Source organism: Arvicanthis niloticus, chromosome 2 (assembly GCF_011762505.2).
Source record: "Arvicanthis niloticus isolate mArvNil1 chromosome 2, mArvNil1.pat.X, whole genome shotgun sequence".
NCBI classification, from domain to species: domain Eukaryota; kingdom Metazoa; phylum Chordata; class Mammalia; order Rodentia; family Muridae; genus Arvicanthis; species Arvicanthis niloticus.
In genome coordinates this window covers 18632282-18653123 of record NC_047659.1, presented here as the reverse complement: position 1 = coordinate 18653123, position 20842 = coordinate 18632282, and the positions used below count along the sequence as shown (strand labels likewise).

At 34.9% G+C, this 20842-nt stretch overlaps 1 protein-coding gene across 1 annotated transcript in view; it reads left to right on the top strand.

Annotated features, from left to right (window-relative positions):
- Nucleotides 1-20842, top strand: part of Lrp1b (LDL receptor related protein 1B) — a 349921-nt gene that overhangs the window by 180206 nt on the left and 148873 nt on the right. Inside the window, exons 27-28 of the mRNA XM_076928219.1 lie at nt 9385-9501; nt 16678-16784. Of these exons, the coding sequence (XP_076784334.1) occupies nt 9385-9501; nt 16678-16784 (224 nt within the window). The remainder of the gene's footprint in view (nt 1-9384; nt 9502-16677; nt 16785-20842) is intronic.

The following is a 20842-nucleotide window of genomic DNA, read 5'->3' as shown; positions in this document are numbered from 1 at the left end:
ACTTAATGGTTCTTAATTCAAAATATTAGACAAACAACCCTGATAAAGTCTTTGAGGGACTCTTATACTTCCTTCTGAAGTTTTACATGCCAAACTTTCAACAACTGCAGTGCTTCAGCATTCTTAGCTCCCAAACATCCACACAACAGCCCACTGAGCTCTGAGAACTCAATGACTTTTCCTGTTCAAAGTTCACATACTACCATAATCCTCTCCCAAACACCAGATAAGGTCTGTCACAACAATACTCCACTCCTGTTATCATTTAATGTCTTAACTAGGGTTTCTTGTAAATATCGTGTTTATTTTATCTTATAGCTTGTCTGTTGTCCTAGCAAATCATATGTTATAAAGCAGAAACCATGGAGACATAGTCATTAGTGGCTTGTTCTCCATGGTTTTCTCAGTCTGCCTTCTTATAGCATCCAGAACTACCTTACCCAGTTGTGGCACTTCCCACAATGAGCTAGGCCCAACAACATCCATCATCAATCAATAGTATATTTCTGTGATAGTAATAGTAGTTTTCTGTGATAGTCTCCATTTGCTGGGAAGAGGAGTGGTAGCTATACTTATCTTTGGCTATAAAGATAAGACTTAAAATATACTAAGGAATTATGGGTGTTATAACAAAGTGGTAGCTATAAATTCTTTTCTAAGATCCATGACTTCACTAGCCAAGAGAAGCTGCCTGGTTTTCTAGTATCAGGCACAATTTACCTTCCTGTTGTGTTGGCCTCAAGTCCAATTAGACAAAGTGTTGATTCCAATCAACATGTGAGTGTCTCTTATTGTCCCTTTTTGCATATCTTGCCGTGCTGCAATTGTTGTGGTTCATATATGCTGCAGTTAGGATACGTAGTCTCAAGAAATCACGACCACCCAAAGATTACAAGAAACCATACCTGGATGCAATCAGCAGAAGCTTTATTAGGAAAGTTGTCCGGCCAAGGTCAAACCACGAGCTCTCTCAAGAGCAGAGTTTGACCTTGAGTGGCGGACTAAGGGGTCTTTTAAAGAGGAAAACTGCAAACCAGGGGAATGAGGAGGGGGTGAGGGGTTGCCAAGGATACATAACATAAGAATAGTGAAACATTCCAGAGAAACCCACCCTGAAAGGTTAATAGCCATGGAAATTACTCAGTACAATCATTTTTCTCAAAAATGTGGTTTTACCATATCACTGCCCTACCCTGTCAACTATCTATTAGCTATTTCTCACTAGTTCCAGCCATAGAGCCACAGCCCTGTCATTGTGTTTTTACCACCTGAATGACTTTCATTTCTTACAGCCAGTTCCTGAAACTGGCCTGGCTTGTTTCAGAGAAAAGTTTCCATGTTCCTAAAAGAACTTAAAAAGCATCTATATATGTATACATTCTAAAAAAAAATGATTTTTATAATTTTTTATTCTTCAAAACTATACCCTAGAATATAGTAAAGAACCCAGGATATTAAAAAAAAAGCTAAGACTTTAGGGTATCAGAGTTTGATTCCATCACTAGTCTCAGCAACAGCAGATGCAGCTGTAACTGGCACTTTTCCTTCCTCAATTGGCTCTCCTTTCATCTATTCTGTCCATCCTGTGGCATCATCCTCTTTTAGAATATGATGTTTACTGTGTGCTGTTGTGTATCAAATATTTGTGACTTCTTTTGGTTTTACAAATATATATATAACTTTAAATTGCTGAAGAGAATTAGGATGTTGGATCTTTTTAAAGAATATTTTTAACTCTTAAAAACTATGGAAAGAGGGGAGGAAAGAGGAGAGGGATTGGAAAAAGGGAACATGATCAGGTATTGGTGTGGGTGAGATAGGAGAGAAACTCTGAGGACCAGCACAATGAATGAAAATATGCAACCTCAGGGGGTGGGTGGGAGATGGGAGGAGACCATCTAGAAAGTACCAGAGACCTGATAAGGACAACCAAGACTCAAAGGGTGGGACCTTAGATGAAATGCCCAACAGTGGGGAGAAAGATGACATCAAATTGAGGTATGGGGTTGGCATCCCAGGGTCAAAAACTCTGAACCAGAATTGTTCCTGAGTGGTCTGGCCTCAGTGAAAGAAACCATACCTAATGCTAAAGAAACTTGAGGCCCCAGGGAGATGAGAAACCTGGTGGGTGGAGACATCTTCTTGGAGATGGGGGTGGTGGAACAGGATGAAGAACTGCAAGAGGGCAGACCAGGAGTGCATAATGACTAGACTCCAAAAATAAAGGCAATATAAAAAACAATATGGGAACTTTTGAAGTTGGCATGAGTCTATGGAGACAAGAGGTTTAAAGCCTAAAATTATTGTTTTCTGGAATGGGCTTGTGCTGATTAATATTTATTATCAAGATGAAAAGACCAAGAACTTTTTAGGATACAAATCTGTGTGTCATTTCCTAGAGTGGCTTAATGGAAGTTCAAAACTCACTCCTTTTTTTTTTCCCTAATTGTATATTTTATTTACTTATATTTCAGATGTTAATCCCTTCCCCCCTCAGGAAACCTCCTATCCCATTCCCCTCCTCCTGCTTCTGTGAGAATGTGCCACCAAACCCACCCACTCCTTCAAATTCCCCCCACACTGTGGCATCCAGCCTTCAATGACCAAGGATCTCCTCTCCCACCTATGCCCAACAAGGCCATCCTCCCCTATATATACACAGCTGGAGCCATGGATCCCTCCCTGTATGGACCCAGGCTGTTGGATTAGACCCTGGGATCACTGGTTGTTTAGTATTGTTGCTCTCTCCATGGGACCACAAACCCATTTATTTCCCCCAGTCTTCTGTCTAACTACTCTATTGGGAACCCCATGACATAACATCAGTTCAGTGTTAGCTGTCAGTATAAGCCTCTGTATATGTCAGGCTCTGCCAAACCTCTAAGGAGACAGCTATATTAGGCTCCTGTCAGCAAGCACTTCCTGGCATCCACATGAGTATCTACCTTTAGTGACTGCACATGGGATAGATACCCAGGTGGAATGGTCTCCAGATGGTCACTCCTTTAGTTTCTGTTCCAAACTTTGTCTACATATTTGCTCCCATGAGTATTTTATTACACCTTCTAAGAAAGACTGAAACATTCACACTTTAGTCTTTCTTCTTCATGAGCTTCATGTGGTTCATCTTGGGTATTGTGAGCTTTTGGGCTAATATCTACTTATCAGTGAGTACATACTGTGTGTGTGTGCGTGTGCGTGTGCGTGTGCGTGTGCGTGTGCGTGTGTGTTTGTGATTGTATTACCTCAGGATGATACTTTCTAGTTCCATCCATTTGCCTAAGAATTTCTCGAATTCATTGATTTTAATAGCTGAGTAATACTTCATTGTGAAAATGTACCACATTTTCTGCATCCATTCCTACTGAAGGAATTCTGGCTTCTTTCCAGCTTCTGGCTATTATAAATAAGGCTGCTATGAACATAGAGGAGCATATGTCCTTGTTATGTTTTGTACCATCTTCTGGGTATCTGCCCAGGAGTGGTATAGCTGGGTTCTCAGGTAGTGCTATGTCCAATTTTCTGAGGATCCACCAGACTGATTTCCAGAGTGGTTGTACCAGCTTGCAATCCCACCAACATTGGAAGAGTGTTCCTCTTTCTCCACATCCTTGCCAGCATCTGCTATCACCTGAGTTTTTGATCTTAGCCATTCTGACTGGTGTGAGGTAGAATCTCAGGGTTGTTTTGATTTGTATTTCCCTGATGACTAAGGTTGTTGAACATTTCTTTAGGTGCTTCTCAGCCACTCAAGTTTCCTCAGTTGCGAATTCTTTGTTTAGCTCTGTACCCCATTTTTAATGGGGTTATTTGGTTGTCTGGAGTCTAATTTCTTGAGTTCTTTGTATGTATTCGATATTAGCCCTCTATTAGATGTAGGACTTGTAAAGATCTTTTCCCAATCTGCTGGTTGCCATTTTGTCTTATTGATGGTGTCCTTTGCTTTACAGAAGCTTTGCAATTTTTTGCTATTTGTCAATTCTTGGTCTTAGAGCATAAGCCATTGGTGTTCTGTTCAGGGACATTTCCCCTGTGCCCAAGTGTTCAAGGCTCTTCCCCACTTTCTTTTCCATGTTTCTTTTCAGTGTATCTGGATTTATGTGAAGGTCTTTTACCTTGGACTTGGACTTGAGCTTTGTACAAGGAGATAAGAATGAATCAATTTGCATTCTTTTACATGCTGGCCTCTAGTTGAAGCAGCACCATTTGTTGAAAATGCTGTACATGTTCCACTGGATGGTTTTAGCTCCTTTGTCAAAGACTATAGGTGTGTGAGTTCATTTCTGTGTCTTCAATTCTATTCCATTGATCTTTTTGTCTGTCTCTGTACCAATACCATAGAGTTATTTTCACTATTGCTCTGTAGTACAGCTTGAGGTCAGGGATAGTACTTCCCCCTCCCCCCGAAGTTCTTTTATTGTTGAGAATAGTTCTAGCTATCCTGGGGTTTTTGTTACTCCAAATGAATTTGCAAATTGATCTGTCTACCTCTATGAAGAATTGAGTTGGAATTTTGATGGGGATAGCACTATATCTGTAGATTGCATTCTGTGACATGGCCATTTTTACTATATTAATCCTGCCAATTCATAAGCATGGGAGATCGTTCCATCTTCTGAGATCATCTTCAATTTCTTTCTTCAGAGATTTGAAGTTCTTGTCATACAGATCTTTCACTTGCTTGGTTAGATTCACACAAAGGTATTTTATATTATTTGTGACTATGGTGAAGGGTGTCATTTCCCTAATTTTTTGTCAGACTGTTTATCCTTTGAGTAAAGGTAGGTTACTGTTTTGTTCGGATTAATTTTATATCCAGCCACTTTGCTGAATTTGTTTATCAAGTTTAGGAGTTCTCTGTTGGAAGTTTTGGGGTCACTTAAGTATGTTATCTTATTATCTGCAGATAGTGAGGCCTATACTCAACAAAAGTGAAAAATCTGAAAGAAATGGACAGTTTTTCTAGACAGATACCAGGTACCAAAGATATATCAGAAGCAGATAAACCATTTATACAGTGCCATAACCCCTACAGAAATAGCAGCAATCATTAAAATTCTTTCCATCAAAAAAAGGCCAGAACCAGATGGTTTCAGTGCAGAATTCTATCAGACTTTCTAGGAAAACCTAATATCAATTCTCTTTAAACTATTTGACGAAATAGAAACAGAAGGAACACTACCCAATTTGTTCTATGAAGCCACAATTATGCTCATACCTAAACCACACAAAGACACAACAAAGAAAGAAAACTTCAGAAAATGTCCCTTATGAATATTGATGCAAAAATACTTAATAAAATTCTCACAAACTGAATCTAAAAATACATCAAAACAATCATCTATTATGATAAAATAAGCTTTCTCCCAGGAATCCAGAGATGGAAATCCATCAACATAATCCACTATAGATATATGTTACATAAACAAATTTAGAGAAAAAAAAAAAAACCACATGATCATCTCACTAGATGGTGAGAAAGCATTTGACAAAATTCAACACCCCTTCATGGTAAAAGTCTTGGAATGAACAGGAATTCAAGGCCCATACCAAAAAATAGTAAAAACAATATACAGCAAGCCAGTAGCCAACATCAAACTAAATGGAGAGAAACTTAAGCAATCCCACTAAGATCAGGGACTAGACAAGGCTGCCTACTCTCTTCCTACCTATTCAATATAGTACTGGAAGTCCTAGCCAGAGCAATTAGACAACAAAAGAAAGTCAAAGGGATACAAATAGGAAAGCAAGAAGTAAAAACTCACTCTTAATATGGGTATTGTCATTGCATTATCTGAGATTCTGGGCTGTATACAAAAGATAAGGCATACTGGACATTAGCATCCGTTGCTTTCTGCTTCCTACCTGTATATATTATGACCAGATGCCTCATGACTCTGGCACTCCATCTTCCCTATCATGAATTGTACCCTCATAAAATTTGTCAAATAAACCCTTTCTTCATTATCCAAGTTGCTTTTATAAGATGTTTTATCACACTAATAAATACAAGTAGAATATCTAAATTTTGAATATCTAATATTTAATATATTAGAATATCTAATATCTAATACACACATATATAGATATATTTTCATATTGTGCATGTGCACTATAGTACATACAATTATGGTATATTTTAATTGTTTCACAAGGCTACATACACAATTTGCCTTTATATGGTTTACATATGTGTCATAGCTGAAGTTCCAACAGTTAAAATTAAATTTATATGGTCTTATATAATTATCAACTAAAGTTTCCCCAATATTATTTCTGCATTGCTTCAGTGGAAATTTTACTAAGATCTATCTCTTAAATTAATTTCAAATTATAATTCTAATAACATAATATTAAAAATAAATTTAAACTGATTTTGTTAAAACTCAAAAGTCACTAATCTAAACAGAATTAAGCTGGTGACATAAATTTACGTCACACTGCATTTTTTTTTTTTTGCTTCATTCTGATCTTCTTAAATACTTACATTCATTTAAATATCATGATCTAAATTAATTAAACAATGTATGTTGAAGGATAAATAAAAATAATGTTTATACAGAGATCCATATTCTTGAGAAATTTTTTAATTACCAAAATAAAATAATTAAAGTATTCATTACCAAGTTTTATTGTTCAGTCACTAATTGCATTCCAGTATTGCTTGCATATTTTATTAATGACTAATGTGTATAGAACACTATATTAAAATTCTATAGATCGTAAGTCAGTCTTTAAATAATAAAGTAGGGAAACATAATATAAACCACTAAGCACAGCTCTTGCTGCTGGCACAGGTTAGCTTCCGAGCAATCACACTAGCGAGGCAGAAAGTGTAGGAGGGAAATGCAGACAGTGATTTTCTTTCTCCCCCCCCTTTTTTTTTTTTCAAAAAAAAAAATGCATTTAAATTCTAGCATGAGAATTCCTTCTGCAAACTGTTTCAGGAGCACTAACTAAATATAAAGTCCTGTCTTGCTGTTGCACTTCTTTGTATGACTAAAGAAATTATTACTTTAACTATCTGAGGCTTATGGTTTTCCTTTATTTAATTAAAAGCAATAATCCTTCATTGGGATATTATGAGAATAGGGAGTGTTTGCTTTTTATTAAAATATTTAGCCAGGAGTGGGACTGAGTCCAGAGTAGATATTTACTATTTAATTTTCTAAATTGTACCTAAATCCCTTTGCTTTTTAATACCAGTTGGAGTTTAAAGTGTACTCTGGTCATTTTTGGAATAGAGAGTTAACACCCTTCAGCAGGTAAATACATATTGTCACTTTCAGCTCACTTAATTTAGAAGTCTTTTTTTTTTTTTTGGAGGGAGGGGAGGGTCGAGACAGGGTTTCTTTGTATAACCCTGGCTGTCCTGGAACTCACTCTGTAGACCAGGCTGGCCTTGAATTCAGAAATCTGCCTGCCTCTGCCTCCCAAGTGCTGGGATTAAAGGCATGTGCAACCACTGCCGGCTAGAAGTCTTAAACCATAAATTTTCCTGCCAATCTCAGCTGTGGCTCTACAAATCAGTTTTTCATGACTGTGACAAATATCAGACACTAATAACAAGGAGAAGGAAAAAAGATTCAGTATCTGGCCCGATTGTTTCTAGGCCCATGGGAGGTAAGAACATGAAGGAAGGAAGATAGTAAAGGAGTAAGCAAGGTGCTCACCTCCTGCTGTCCATAGCCCTGCAGGAATGTACCAGGGACAAAATATACCCTTCAAATTCGGGAGCATAGTGACCTATTCACTCCCCCAAACACCCAGTTTCTAACAACCCTTTGGCTGTGGGCACTGCTGATGAGTTTGGCACCCTCATGATCTGATCACCTGGATTGGAATTCTGCCAGCCGAGAAGCAAGCTTTCAGCATGTTAACCTCTCCAGGAACACTTTCTATCCCCAATTTAACAAAGTTTGAGGAATTGTTCTACATGTATCTTGAAAGAAAAACATGTTCTTAGCTGGGCTTTCAGTTCATAATTGTTATTGAATTTATAATATCATGATCCTTAAGAACTTAAGTCAATCCAAATCCTTGATCAAGGTCAATATTATCACCACACTGTTCATTAGAAGTATCTGAGTTTATGTTCCAGGACAAGGAAAAGGCAATGTTAAATTATAACCATCATCAGAACAGAACTTCATGGGCTCTTAAATTTTAAAGTCACTGGCTTACCCTCTGCATATGTAGATACTACTTGTGAGAACTGTATAAACTCTCCTTGAAATTTATGTTTCAATGGCTTATTTCTCTCAGATGAATTTGAACTCAACATATATAAAGTACTAAATCAGGAGTAAACAGACTTTGTTATAGCATTTGCCATGCCATTCAAAGGTATCAAAAATTCATTAGTCTTAAACTTGAGCAAGTTTCTGTTAGCTTTATGTATGTACAGTCACAGTCTTGGTAATATTTTTCCTTAGACTACAAGAAATTGTTTGAATGTTTGTACAGGACAGCATCTTGTAAATATTCTAGTGTACACATACTAGAAGACACTAACAAAGGTTGAGCATCCCAAATTTGGAAGTCTAAATTCTGATGTGGTTCAATGTGTACAAAATTATGATCATGACTTTGATGCCATGAGAAGAAAATTTCACAACTGACTTCATGTAGCAGATTCAGGCCACAGCTCCATAAAACTTTTTTGCATATAATATATACTTTTATACTATAATATATACTTTTATAATATATACTTTTGCATATAATATACATAATACTTTTAATTTTATATTATATTTTTTCATGTGTATGAGTGTGAAAAGTAAAGTAATTATGTTTTTTCTTGGGAGCAATATAAGAAGTAAGAACATATAAGGAACATAAAATGTTTCTTATCCTAAGCTGTTTGGAAAGATCATTTCCACCCTACAATAATTTTGTGAGTGGATCATAGCCAGGACTGACCAATAACATGCTGCTAACAACAAGCAGGTTATATACACATTGATGAACATGATAGTATATAATTATAAACTATATGATTATAAGGTTTTATTGAAACAGGATCAAGTAACCCCTCAATTTTACTACTAATAACTTGTTTTGTTACATTATATGGAAGCAGAGTGGGAATCAGAGTAGAGTTTGGGACAATGTTGACATTATTTTTTCTGACAGATGATTATAGATATCGCCTGTTGGTTAAATTGATTTCTAATTATCCAATTGTAATGTGGAACAAGTGCAAAAGGTCAAGTAGTCTCGGCGCTCAGGCTCGCTTTCCCCTTGGAAGGCTTCTCAGTCAGTAAGTGAATTAAGGTTGATGAGTTGTGTTGATATGCTATGCATCGACATTGCTGTTAGACCATTGAAAGTATGACTTAATCGAAGCCAAGCACACAAACGTGGGTTCTTTCATTACAGATAAAAAGACTTGTGGACCTCATGAATTCCAGTGTAAGAACAACAACTGTATTCCAGATCACTGGCGATGTGATAGCCAGAATGACTGCAGTGATAATTCTGACGAAGAAAACTGCAGTAAGTGAATTTTGCCTAATGATCTTCCTTGCAAGCCTGTCAGCCCATTCAATAAGCAGAATGGCAATTTTTATTTCAGTTAAGGTGAAATTTGGACCCCTCTGTCCTGAAGCTCACATTTTTATACATATATTCACATTTGGACAGAATATTCAGAATAAATTGACCTGACTCTTATAGGATAAAATGATTGGAGTGCTTATCCAGGGAGTTATTTTCTTTCAGCTCTCAGAATTGGTAGGAGAGTATCATGAGGTTTAATGCAGCCCATTAGTATGCAAGGAAGAAAGCCCTTGATGCAAGTTCATACAATGAGCTGACTGATGTGCAGACAGCACAACACATATCATGTTTAACGGATGCTATTCATTCCATTTCTGCCTCAATCCTTTTACACTACAAATTCACTCAAGAGCATCTTTCAGTGAGTTATCATTTATCCTCTATGGAATAGCGAACACCATCTGCATTCAGGATGCTTTTCTCAGAAAATAGTATAACACTGATGGCATCTGCTTTCTGAACTTTTATGCAATAAGTTTAATACCAATAATTATCCAATAATCATATTTTATAACTGAGGCATAGTGTCTGTAATATTGTTTTCTCAGCAAAATTTTTACCAATGCTTTTATATATAAGCAAAATTTAATATCAACATAGTTAAAATAAAAAACAAATTACATTCATTAAATATTTATATTTTGTTCCTTTCTAAAAGGATTTGAAGCAGATGGATGACAATAATATCTCCTCTTCATTACATTGGATTAATAGCATTCATTCACAGGAGGCAATGACATAATTTACATAACAATACTTTATTTGAAGAAAGGCCTGAAGTTAGTGGAGTGAAAACCTTAGAGAATCTCTTGGATATTCAGCCTGCAAAGCATGCACTAATATTTGAATCACTTTTGGAGGAGTGAAAATTGTGCCTGACAATGCTTTCACTTGAAATATCTGAATATGGAATCACCTGTAGATATTACTTTATATATGTAATCTCAGTGGATCAGGGTTTTTAAATGTAGAGAAAATTGCATGGACTTCTTAGGGATTTAGATTCATTTAATCAGCACTTGAAACCACATTTATACAGAAGGATCTTAGGTATATCCAGTGACTGAAATAAAAATCAGATGAACTTATGATGATGCTAATAAAGAAAAAATGAATTAAAAATATAAGAATGTACATACCTGATGCACCAGATATTTCTTAGATTTGTTTGATGTGCTTAGTCTTAATCACTCAGTTTCCTAGAGCAAATGCTCTGTTTTGAAAGATACTGAGGACAAGAGGATAGGTGAGAAGTAACCTTGAAGATGGAACACTTGGTAAAGTTTCCCTTTTCCCTCCTTCCCTCCTTCCCTTCTTACCTGCTTGTAATTAGACATTGAACCAAGGGAATTTTGTATTCTAAGCTAATTCTCTATTACATTTTACATTTATTTTAAGTCATAATTTCACTAAACTGGTCAAATTGGCCTTAAACTCAAAAACTTAAACCTTTTGCTGTCCAAGCAACTCTGGGATTTAGGATCTTCCTCGATTACCATCAAAAGTACCTCGGATTAAAATTCTGTATCCCCAGGTATCAGCTAAGGTAGATCTTTGTTCACTACAGGGAGGCAGATATTCATGTATCTCCACCAGTCAAAGATAGTTGTTATATCTAGGTTGGTCAGTGGGTTACACCTCTGATTGAACAATTCCAAACTTATAAAGCCTATGATTAACATTATTTTAGAAAAATGTATAAATGCAAAAAAGAAAAGGGGGCATGGGATAGGGGTTTCCTAAGGGGGGTGGGGAGGAATGGGGATAGGGGATGCCATCTGAAGTGTAAATAAAATATCTAATAAAAAAAAACAAAAAAAACAAACAAACAAACAAAAAAAGAAATTGTAAAAGAAATTAGATTATTGCTCTAATAAGAAATGGAAAAGAATAAGAGGAATGAGACAGTTTGCCTCTGAGTCAGCTGGGTTTCCCAAAGTGGATGAAAATTTTGCTCAGAAATTTAGAAGTCAACTTATGGCAACAGAAAGGTGGCAGGACTTGGACTTCCCTAGTCACTGGAAACATGTTCATTCAGAAAAGAATAAAGGAGCTGGAAAGTGATGCATGCCTTTAATCCTGAAACTTGAGAGGCAGAGGCAGGTGGATCTTTGTGAGTTTAAGACCAAAGGCCAGCCTGCTCTACAGAGTGAGTCCCAGGAATATAGAGTAAAACCCTGTTCTGAGAAAAGAAAGAAAGAAAAGAAAACGAAAGAAAGAAAGAAAGAAAGAAAGAAAGAAAGAAAGAAAGAAGCAAACAAAGAAACAAAAAAACAACAAAGAAAAACTAAAGAAAAATGACCATTTAAAATAGCAAATTATGTGTGATCTCTTTCTAGTTTTATATTTATTCTTATTTTATTGCCTAAGACAGGGAATATTGACATTTCACAGGAGATATAACAATGTATAAGAATAAATTACAATACAGTTGTGACAAGGGAAACCATAAGCATATGGAAGATCTTATATGTTAATAAAAGTATCACCACATATTAACATGTCAAACCCATAATGTGTATGAGGATGAAGAATTCTATAGTCACCAGTATGGTTTTGAAGTCTGACCATTTGAAAATCCTATACTGAATGAATGAGAAGCGAGTGATACAATTTAAGCAGTGAAAACATGGGGACTTCTACATAAGCATGAAGAAAATCATTACCAGGAGATTAGAAATATAGAAACTAAATTCAGGAAAATGTTACTCTGTTAAAACACCATCAGTATATCTCTATTTTCTGATATTAAGCTAGTGTAAATATATATTTATATACACAGCATTGTTCTTACATATATGCACTATATATTAGGTATGTAATTCTAAATTTTACATGCATAAATTCAAAGATATATATACCTCAATAGTGATAAATTATTACATTTTCAAAACTATTAACTACAGATATTCACCTTGAAACATATTTAGCACTTCCTGTTAATTACATATTTCGTAGCAAAACAGACCATAAACAATAAAACAGATTTAGTTTAAACATACTATTAAATTTTCTTTTGAATTGCTTTAATTTAAGAAACAGCACACAGATACTGTTGAATTCTAGTGGTTTGGGTTTTTTTTTTTTTGGTGGGGGAATGGCTTTTCTTATGAATCTGATTTAGCATATCTTATTTTAAATTATGTTACAAAAACTCCAGTTGTATGCCTGAGGATAATTGAAATGGTAGTGGCGCCATTAATTTCCAGCTGGGTTTGAGGTGAAATATGGTGTTTGCATTCTAACATTCATATAGGATGATGTGCTCATCATCATTGATTCTCATCCGCTGATCATTCCCTTTACTAGTTCAATGGATATTGCTTCAGCCATGATCTATGCTCTAAAGTTAAGGAAATGTCAGTGGGACCATTTTGTAATATTACCGCAATCTTGAAAATCCCTGAAAAGTCTCACCATTTTATTTTTTACTTTATCAATAAAATTATAACATATGCCACTGAAGTTCACATATAATTAATATAGATAACAGTTTATTTTTTTATTTTTGACTTAAGATGTAGCTAGTTATCTTTTTTAATATCATGTAATTTGATTATATAGATTAGTTTTGTATATGGACAAGCTATCTCAAGTTTATTTTAATTTCTAGAGTCTTCGCACTGAATCTATGTCAAATTATTTTACAGCATATCATTTATAATAAATGTATTATAGCAATCCTCAGTTGTTGAGACCCACATTAATATAACTTTTGTGGAACAAAGAGTAACTGAGGCTAAATGAGGAATCTGGAGATTGCCTGCTGATGCTGTGCTCTGAAGTTCGTGGTTTGGAAAGTTGTTTTCCTCTTTCAACTTCCACATCTTCAGGTCATGAAGGATAGTTTTGAAGCTGTGGTTTTGCCTCCCTTAGTATAGATGGAACTAGCCATTCTTTGAGTTACTCTATGGTACATTGCTATTTTGAAATCCAGGAGTCTTCAAAGACAGAGGAAGCAAGCCCTACAGAAGCTTCATGGTAGCCAACATAGTTGATTGGTCATCTGCTGGATTTCATATATATATATATATATATATATATATATATATATATATATATATATGGAGAGAGAGAAAGAGAGAGAGAAGGAGAGAGAGAGAAAGAGGGAGAGAAGGAGAGAGAGAGAGAGAGAGAGAGAGAGAGAGAGAGAGAGAGAGAGAGAGAGAGAGAAGATTAGGATGGGCATATCATTTTAGCAACTCTAGGGAAAAGGGCTGCATCTAGAATTTCTTTCCAAATAAGTTAGCTGCCAAGAACAGGCATGCTGCTGCTGAAGTTCCAATATGCATAAATAATGCTACCTGGCCAACAATCTGAAACCTCTTCTACTTTATTGGAAAGGCTTAAAGATTTTTATAAGCAATTGAAGATTTAAAATTGACCACTTTAAATTTAGTTAAAAGAACCTCAATTTCAGTTATCTAAAGACAAGTAACTGTTCTTTGCCATATAAATGAGGGTTATAATCATATTAATATACTCCATTCCTCAATGGCACTTATGTACACACTGGTAAATTTTTGTGCATAGTAAAATTACTTGGATTTAAGATTGTCAATTAAAAATATTTTCAAGACAATTAACCTTTCTCCTTACTTACTGGAGAAGCAATTCTAATGACTTGTGGCAATCATTTCATAAAAGAAGTTCACTGTGCAATTATTAAGTAAATGCCTCCAACAGATTATATGTCACTTATTTTTAATCTTACATCAGCAACAAACAACTCTCCATATAGTCATATAAGTTTTTAAAGCCATTTAGCACGTAGAAAATGTATTTGCCTTTAAATAGAATAAATACAAATAAATACAAGCTATATCTGTACAGGAAGGAATCTCGTTAATGCTCAAGCACATGTATGTAAATATTTCTTCTCCAGGTTCTACACATTTAGGTATGATATGTTCTAAAAATAACCTTTATCTTTATTTTTCTAGGGTAAATTATATTGATTATTAACAGTCATTGCTAAATAAATACCACATACTTCAGTATCATTTTATTTCTAGTATAAAACTCCTTGAGTTTCCAAACTCCAGTAAAATACAATAGCTTTTGAATGTGGCGATGATGTAAACAAATAAGTAAAATAGAGGCCAAACAAAAGGATGATGTCAGCAGCCTACTGTTCTGTAAGCACTTCTGCAATTTGTACAAAACAACATATACTGCACTAGCCATAGGCCTGGCCTTGAATGTCTAGTTGTATTGGTTCAGCTAAATACTAACTAGTGTGAGTACTTAGTCATTTAGAGTAAAGTTCTTATTTTCTCTGTTCCTCAGTTTGCTCATTTAGACGGGGGAATAGTGATGCACATGCCTTGTAGAGTTGTTTTAAGGTTTGAGCAGTAAGTTAGTTAAAGGACTTAGCCATACATGTTCCTAATGTCTAATGCAAATATATTGTCATCAACTTGCAGCTATAGTCATTATTAGTGGCAAAAAGTTATTTTAAGATTAGGAATTAAGGCATTATATAATGTGCACACACACATATGTGCTCTATAACAGATATGCTATTATATATGTACATATACATATGTATGTATATGTTATACGCTATATGCTATAAAGACAACATAATGAGCTGTTACTAAATGTCAATAAACATAGGAGCAGACAGACATGTTAGAAAGTATCTAGTTAGTAGTGTTTTTCCTTTTGTTTCTATTTGTTTTGGGGGTTGTTTGGTTTGTGTTTGTTATTGTTTTTATCATCTTTGTTTTGGTCTGAGCAAAGCTTTTGCTGTGCATTCAAGCTAGCTTGGAATTTGCTACACACTCCAGGCTCAGCTGAAATTTAGACTTATAGGTCTCACTCTTACGCCCAGCCAGTTACTTGTTGCCATTCTCCTGAAACATATTTTGTTTTATTTATAACCAATGGTCATAGGCTAAGACACAGTCAATTCTAAAGCAGAACATTTCCTCTCTGATACTCATGACTCTGAACAGTTCTTTAAAGTTGCCACTTATAAAAATGTATGAGTGAGAAGACCAGCCAAACCCTGCTAATGCTCAGAGACTGAAAAGCCCTTAGACAGAGATGCTAATACAGGGCTACACTGTTGAGTTATTTCTAATAGAAGACCAAGTAGAGTTATTTCTAATAGAAGGCTGACTTCTTCAAAGTCATCATGGAGAGACTTCTGGTCTCTGAAGTGAAACTATACTTAAAGAATATATGTCTAATACCTAAAAGTAGATTACATGACCAAACAATAAGTTAAATGAATAAATAAAACATTTAAAGAAGACAATTAATGAATAGAAGGAAACAGTGGCTGATTTTCCTCAGCCAAGATGCCAATCTGGAGAATAGCGAGGCTCAGCTGTCACAATAATTACTTACCAGAACCAAGTTCTGAAAGTTGTGCTCAACGTTGTGAGAAAACACATTCCTCTTGAGGCTGAAGTCAAGCAGTTGGGGCATGCTATTTGATTTCAGTCCTACAAGGGATATGGACAATTAAATTGACAGTGAACAACTTTTCAAAACTTACAAATAAATTATTCAGGGCAGAGAAACAATTACAAAAACAAATAGGCTATTTTTTTTTTTAAGGAAGCCTACCCTCCCATGGCCAATGCTTTGTTTGTGTACCATTGTGTACCATTCTTCTCCTGTGAACCATGGCTTCTCCTATGACAAAATCTGATAAATATCTCTAGCATAAATAATTAAAAGTTACTATCAATGTTTAATTTTCCTCTTATGTTATTAAGAACAATAATACACAAAGGCAGGGAATATTTATTAAGTACATTAAGTGGCATAGAACTGTAACTAAAAAAGATCATGTGACAGTCATCTACTATATAAGCTTTCCACATTTGATTGTACTTTTCTGTTATATTTTATTAAACAATAGCCTGCCATGTATAGTTTTTCATTTTAATGATTTATATTAATAGTTTTAAAATTGCACTTGAAAATCAATGTTAAAATATTAAAATGATGTTTCATAGCTTCTTTATAAAATTTTTACCCTAAATAATCTTATTGCTACTACTTACCTAATCTCTTTCCATTTTTCATTACCTCTTCGAGTTGATCAGAATGCAGCTGATAAAACATTCTTATCCCATGCTGTTCTTCTATCTTCAGAACCACAGACCTGTACACTGAAAGACTTCCTCTGCAGCAATGGAGACTGTGTTTCGTCAAGGTTCTGGTGTGATGGAGAGTTTGACTGTGCTGATGGCTCTGATGAGGTAGGGATCTCTGTGAACACAAAGGCAATCAGATTCCATGCAGGGTTATCATCATCATATCAAAAGTAGCTCTGATAAGCACCCTGCTCTGGAGGCCCTGAGATAGGTTTAATTTATGTGTTAGGCAGCACAGGCTGCACAGAATAACTGGGATACTACTGACAACTAATTCTATATGCTATAACAACTAATTCTATAATACACCTCCACAGTTGGATATCTGATCAGGGAATAGGATGCTTGGAAATCCACTCCCGTGTGGCTGGTGTCCTTGGAATCTTTAGATTTATTTATAATTTTGCTGATGTGTTTATAGCTGTTACCAATATTTTAAGCATTTTAAAGTTTTTCTTCAATATATACAGTCTTATAAACTTTATTCTGGGTCATCAATTTTCATGAAACGATGGGTTAAGCTTTCCTTAGGTGATAGATCACAATCCATTTATTATAAGGCTTACGTGAAAATAGAAGATAATTTCTGTGGATAACTCTCCTAGCTTGAATTGCACTTAGGTTTTCCTGCTATGTATCATGTGACTACTTGAAGCTTTAGAACTAGTCATACTGAAATGATACCGGCTCTCTGCTTATACCACATGAGCTAAGTGTAGGAACAATTTTTTTAAAATACTTTTCTTAGTTTAATTATGTGGGAGGAAAACAGACAATGTAAATGAGCCCAAGGGAAAAAGAGGTCTTCAGTTTATTATGGAAGTCATTTTTCTTTCACTTATATAGTACTGATTTAGATATTTTTTTTAACCTCCTCAGGAAATGCATGCATTCACTACTCATAGAACCCATCCTGTCTCATTTGGACTGTAGATGATCGTCCTTACACCGTTAGAGGTTTCTATTTCAAGCACTTCCCTAAGCATCCACTGATTCCCCGCCGGGTGGAGAAGCACAGCATACCTCTACTGTTTGGACAACAATACATACAACTTAGGGCTTTTCCAGTCTTCCTCCATTGTTACTAGGACAGACACTTTCATTTCCTCGCTGTTTTGGAAAATCCATTCTAATCACAGATAGGAACACAGGATTTGACCAAAATCAGGTGTGATTCTCACTTCAAGGCTAGCAAACCTGAACCTTGGATTTGCAACAAATATCTCATGAAAAGTTAGAAAATATCCATTTTAGTCAAAGGCTATTCTTACAACAAAATCTAAACTCCCTTACAAGATTCTACAAAGTGACTGAATAGTTTAGAATGATTAGCCACATACTTATTTACCATCCATCATTTAAAAAATGTTTTAAACATTCCTACATTATGTAAATTTATCCATGCCATGACAATGTTTTTTTTTTTATTTTTTATTTTTTTATTAGATATTTTATTTACACTTCAGATGGCATCCCCTTTCCCCATTTCCCCCCACCCCCCTTAGGAAACCCCTATCCCATGCCCCCTTTTCCTTTTTGCATTTATACATTTTTAAAAAATAATGTTAATCATAGGCTTTATAAGTTTGGAATTGTTCTATCAGAGGTGTAACCCACTGACCAACCTAGATATAACATCTATCTTTGACTGGTGGAGATACTTGAACCTCTGGCTCCCTGTCTCCCCACTCTTTCTCTCTTTCTTCACCTAGCTTCTCCTCTCTTTTTCTTCTCCTCTTCTTACTTCTTTTCTTCCTCTCAGTACTCCTCCTACCTTAGCTCCTCCTACACATCACCCTTCCTGTTAAAATGAAACTTTTCTCTCAAAATACAATTAGAACATAATTACATGGCAATGTTTTTATTTCTATCTTGCTTTCTTGACATTCTCTAGAAATTATAAACATATTGCTTGAGCCTTATGATTTGTTGTTGCATGTTATTATGAAATGTTCAATATATATAAGAAGAATCATAATGTCTAATTTTAATGTAAATATTTCCAAAATGTTATTCATGTAAAAATACATATACTCATTAACAACAGTCATCATGATGGCCATACTATTTTCTTGGCTGAACATATTTTTATTTACTAAGTGTCTTCAAGGTAATACTCTAAAGAAATCTTTCTTTTATATAGTCTTTATTTACAGTCAATGAATCTACAGTAAATTCTATTTTCTTCTTTAAAATCTATAAAAACATTTTGTTTGATAAAGACAGTGAATCAAACAACCAAAAAGAGGTCTTAGCACAAAGTTAGAAAGGACAATTGCATAGATTATTTTACCAGTAATTAGAAATTTTGGGAGAATTGTAATTTGTATATATATATATATATATATATATATATATATATATATGTGTGTGTGTGTGTGTGTGTGTGTGCGCGCGCGCGCGCGCACGCGTACACTAAATGTCATGTGTTTTTAATAATATCCTTTCAAAACAGTTCACACTTTAAACATTGGATTAGGTTAATTAAATACTAGATATAAATCTCTGATGGCTTCTGACAGTTACATAGCAATGTATCTTCTAAAACTTCAACTAAATTTTACATTTAGTTTCTTTTGTTATTGTTTATTGTGCATGTGGTAGGATAGTGAACACAGACCATAATATAGATGTGGTCAGAGGAGAGCTAAGAAAAAATGGTTTTCTGCTTTCTCCATGTGGGCTCTGGGTATTGAACTAGATTGTCTGTCAGTAAATACAGCAACATAAAAATAAAATAAATTTTAAAACATCAGTACAGTATGAGATCCTGCTTGATATTCTGTTTTCCCATAAACTTTCTACCTCTATAAACAGTGCAAAATGAAGAGAAATACAGGAGTTATTCACTCAAGTATTCACAGTGATCTATACATATTATTTCTCATGTATTAGAAACAGGGCTACTATGAGGAATGTGTAATTCTAGGTCTGGGAAAGGAACATCACACCATGAATTATTAATAACGTCTTCAGATGTGAGCACACAGGACTTTAGGGTCAGTGACCAAAGGGCGTAGATACAAGCTTGAAAGTCCTCAGCTGACAAAGGGAGCAAGTGGAGTATCTAAAGAAAAAAAGATTGTGTAATGGACTGAAGTCTGTGAGTTCACAATAGTACTTAAAAGTAAGATCTCAACAATCACTTTGCTAAGATATTAATATTATTAAGAAAATGTATGTAATGGCTGGAGAGATGTCTCAGTAGTAAACAGTACTTGCTTACAACTGCTTATAGCTACAGTTCAAAGGGAATGTAACTCTCTTCTAGTTTTCCTAGAAACTACATGCACATGATGCTTATACATACATGCAAGGAAAACATTCATACACAAAAAATCAAAATATATAAATCTTGAGAAATGCTAGGAGGAAGTGGAAAAAGATTATAGTATGCTAATCCTATAGTATTACAGTAATTTTTGGTTAATTTCATTATGCTTTTAATCATTTAAAATAATAACTAGCAGCCAGCCCTCATAAACATACATGCACAATACCACGTGGTAATTCATTTCAGCTTAAAATTTTATATTAGAAAACATCTAGATGACCCACCTTCTCTATTGTCAAAACACTAGAAACAGCAATGCTATTTATTATTAATTTACTTTAGTTAAATGATGCTAATATAACTATTCACTAAGTCTAGGAATGTTTATCAAGTAGTTACTGTAATTATGAAATGGATTTAAATACTTGGTTCATAAATATGCATGACCTTTACACAAACAGGTTTTAATTATATGTCACAACTGGGAAAAGACAAACCAAAAAAAGCTTCAAGCCTACACATCTTATAAACATAAATAGGAAAATTCCTCACCATAATGTTCACAATCTAAACTCATTAGCCTGGTTAAAAAAAAAAAAAATTATTCACCAAAGTCAAGTGATTCATTCTTGGACTGCAAGAGTTATTTGATACTTAAAAATAAGTAACCATAATACACTGAGACAACAAAGTGAAAAACACATATGATCATTTTTATTAAAACATGAGAAGATTTTAATAAATTCAACATTCTTTCATTTTACACTTTGAACGAGTGGTCTTCTTGTACTTGTTAGGTAGTCCTGGCTAGATAGTCCTGGTACTCACTATGCAGCCAAGAGTTAGCTTGAACTCATGGCAAACCTCCTGTTTCCGCCTCGACTTCCCT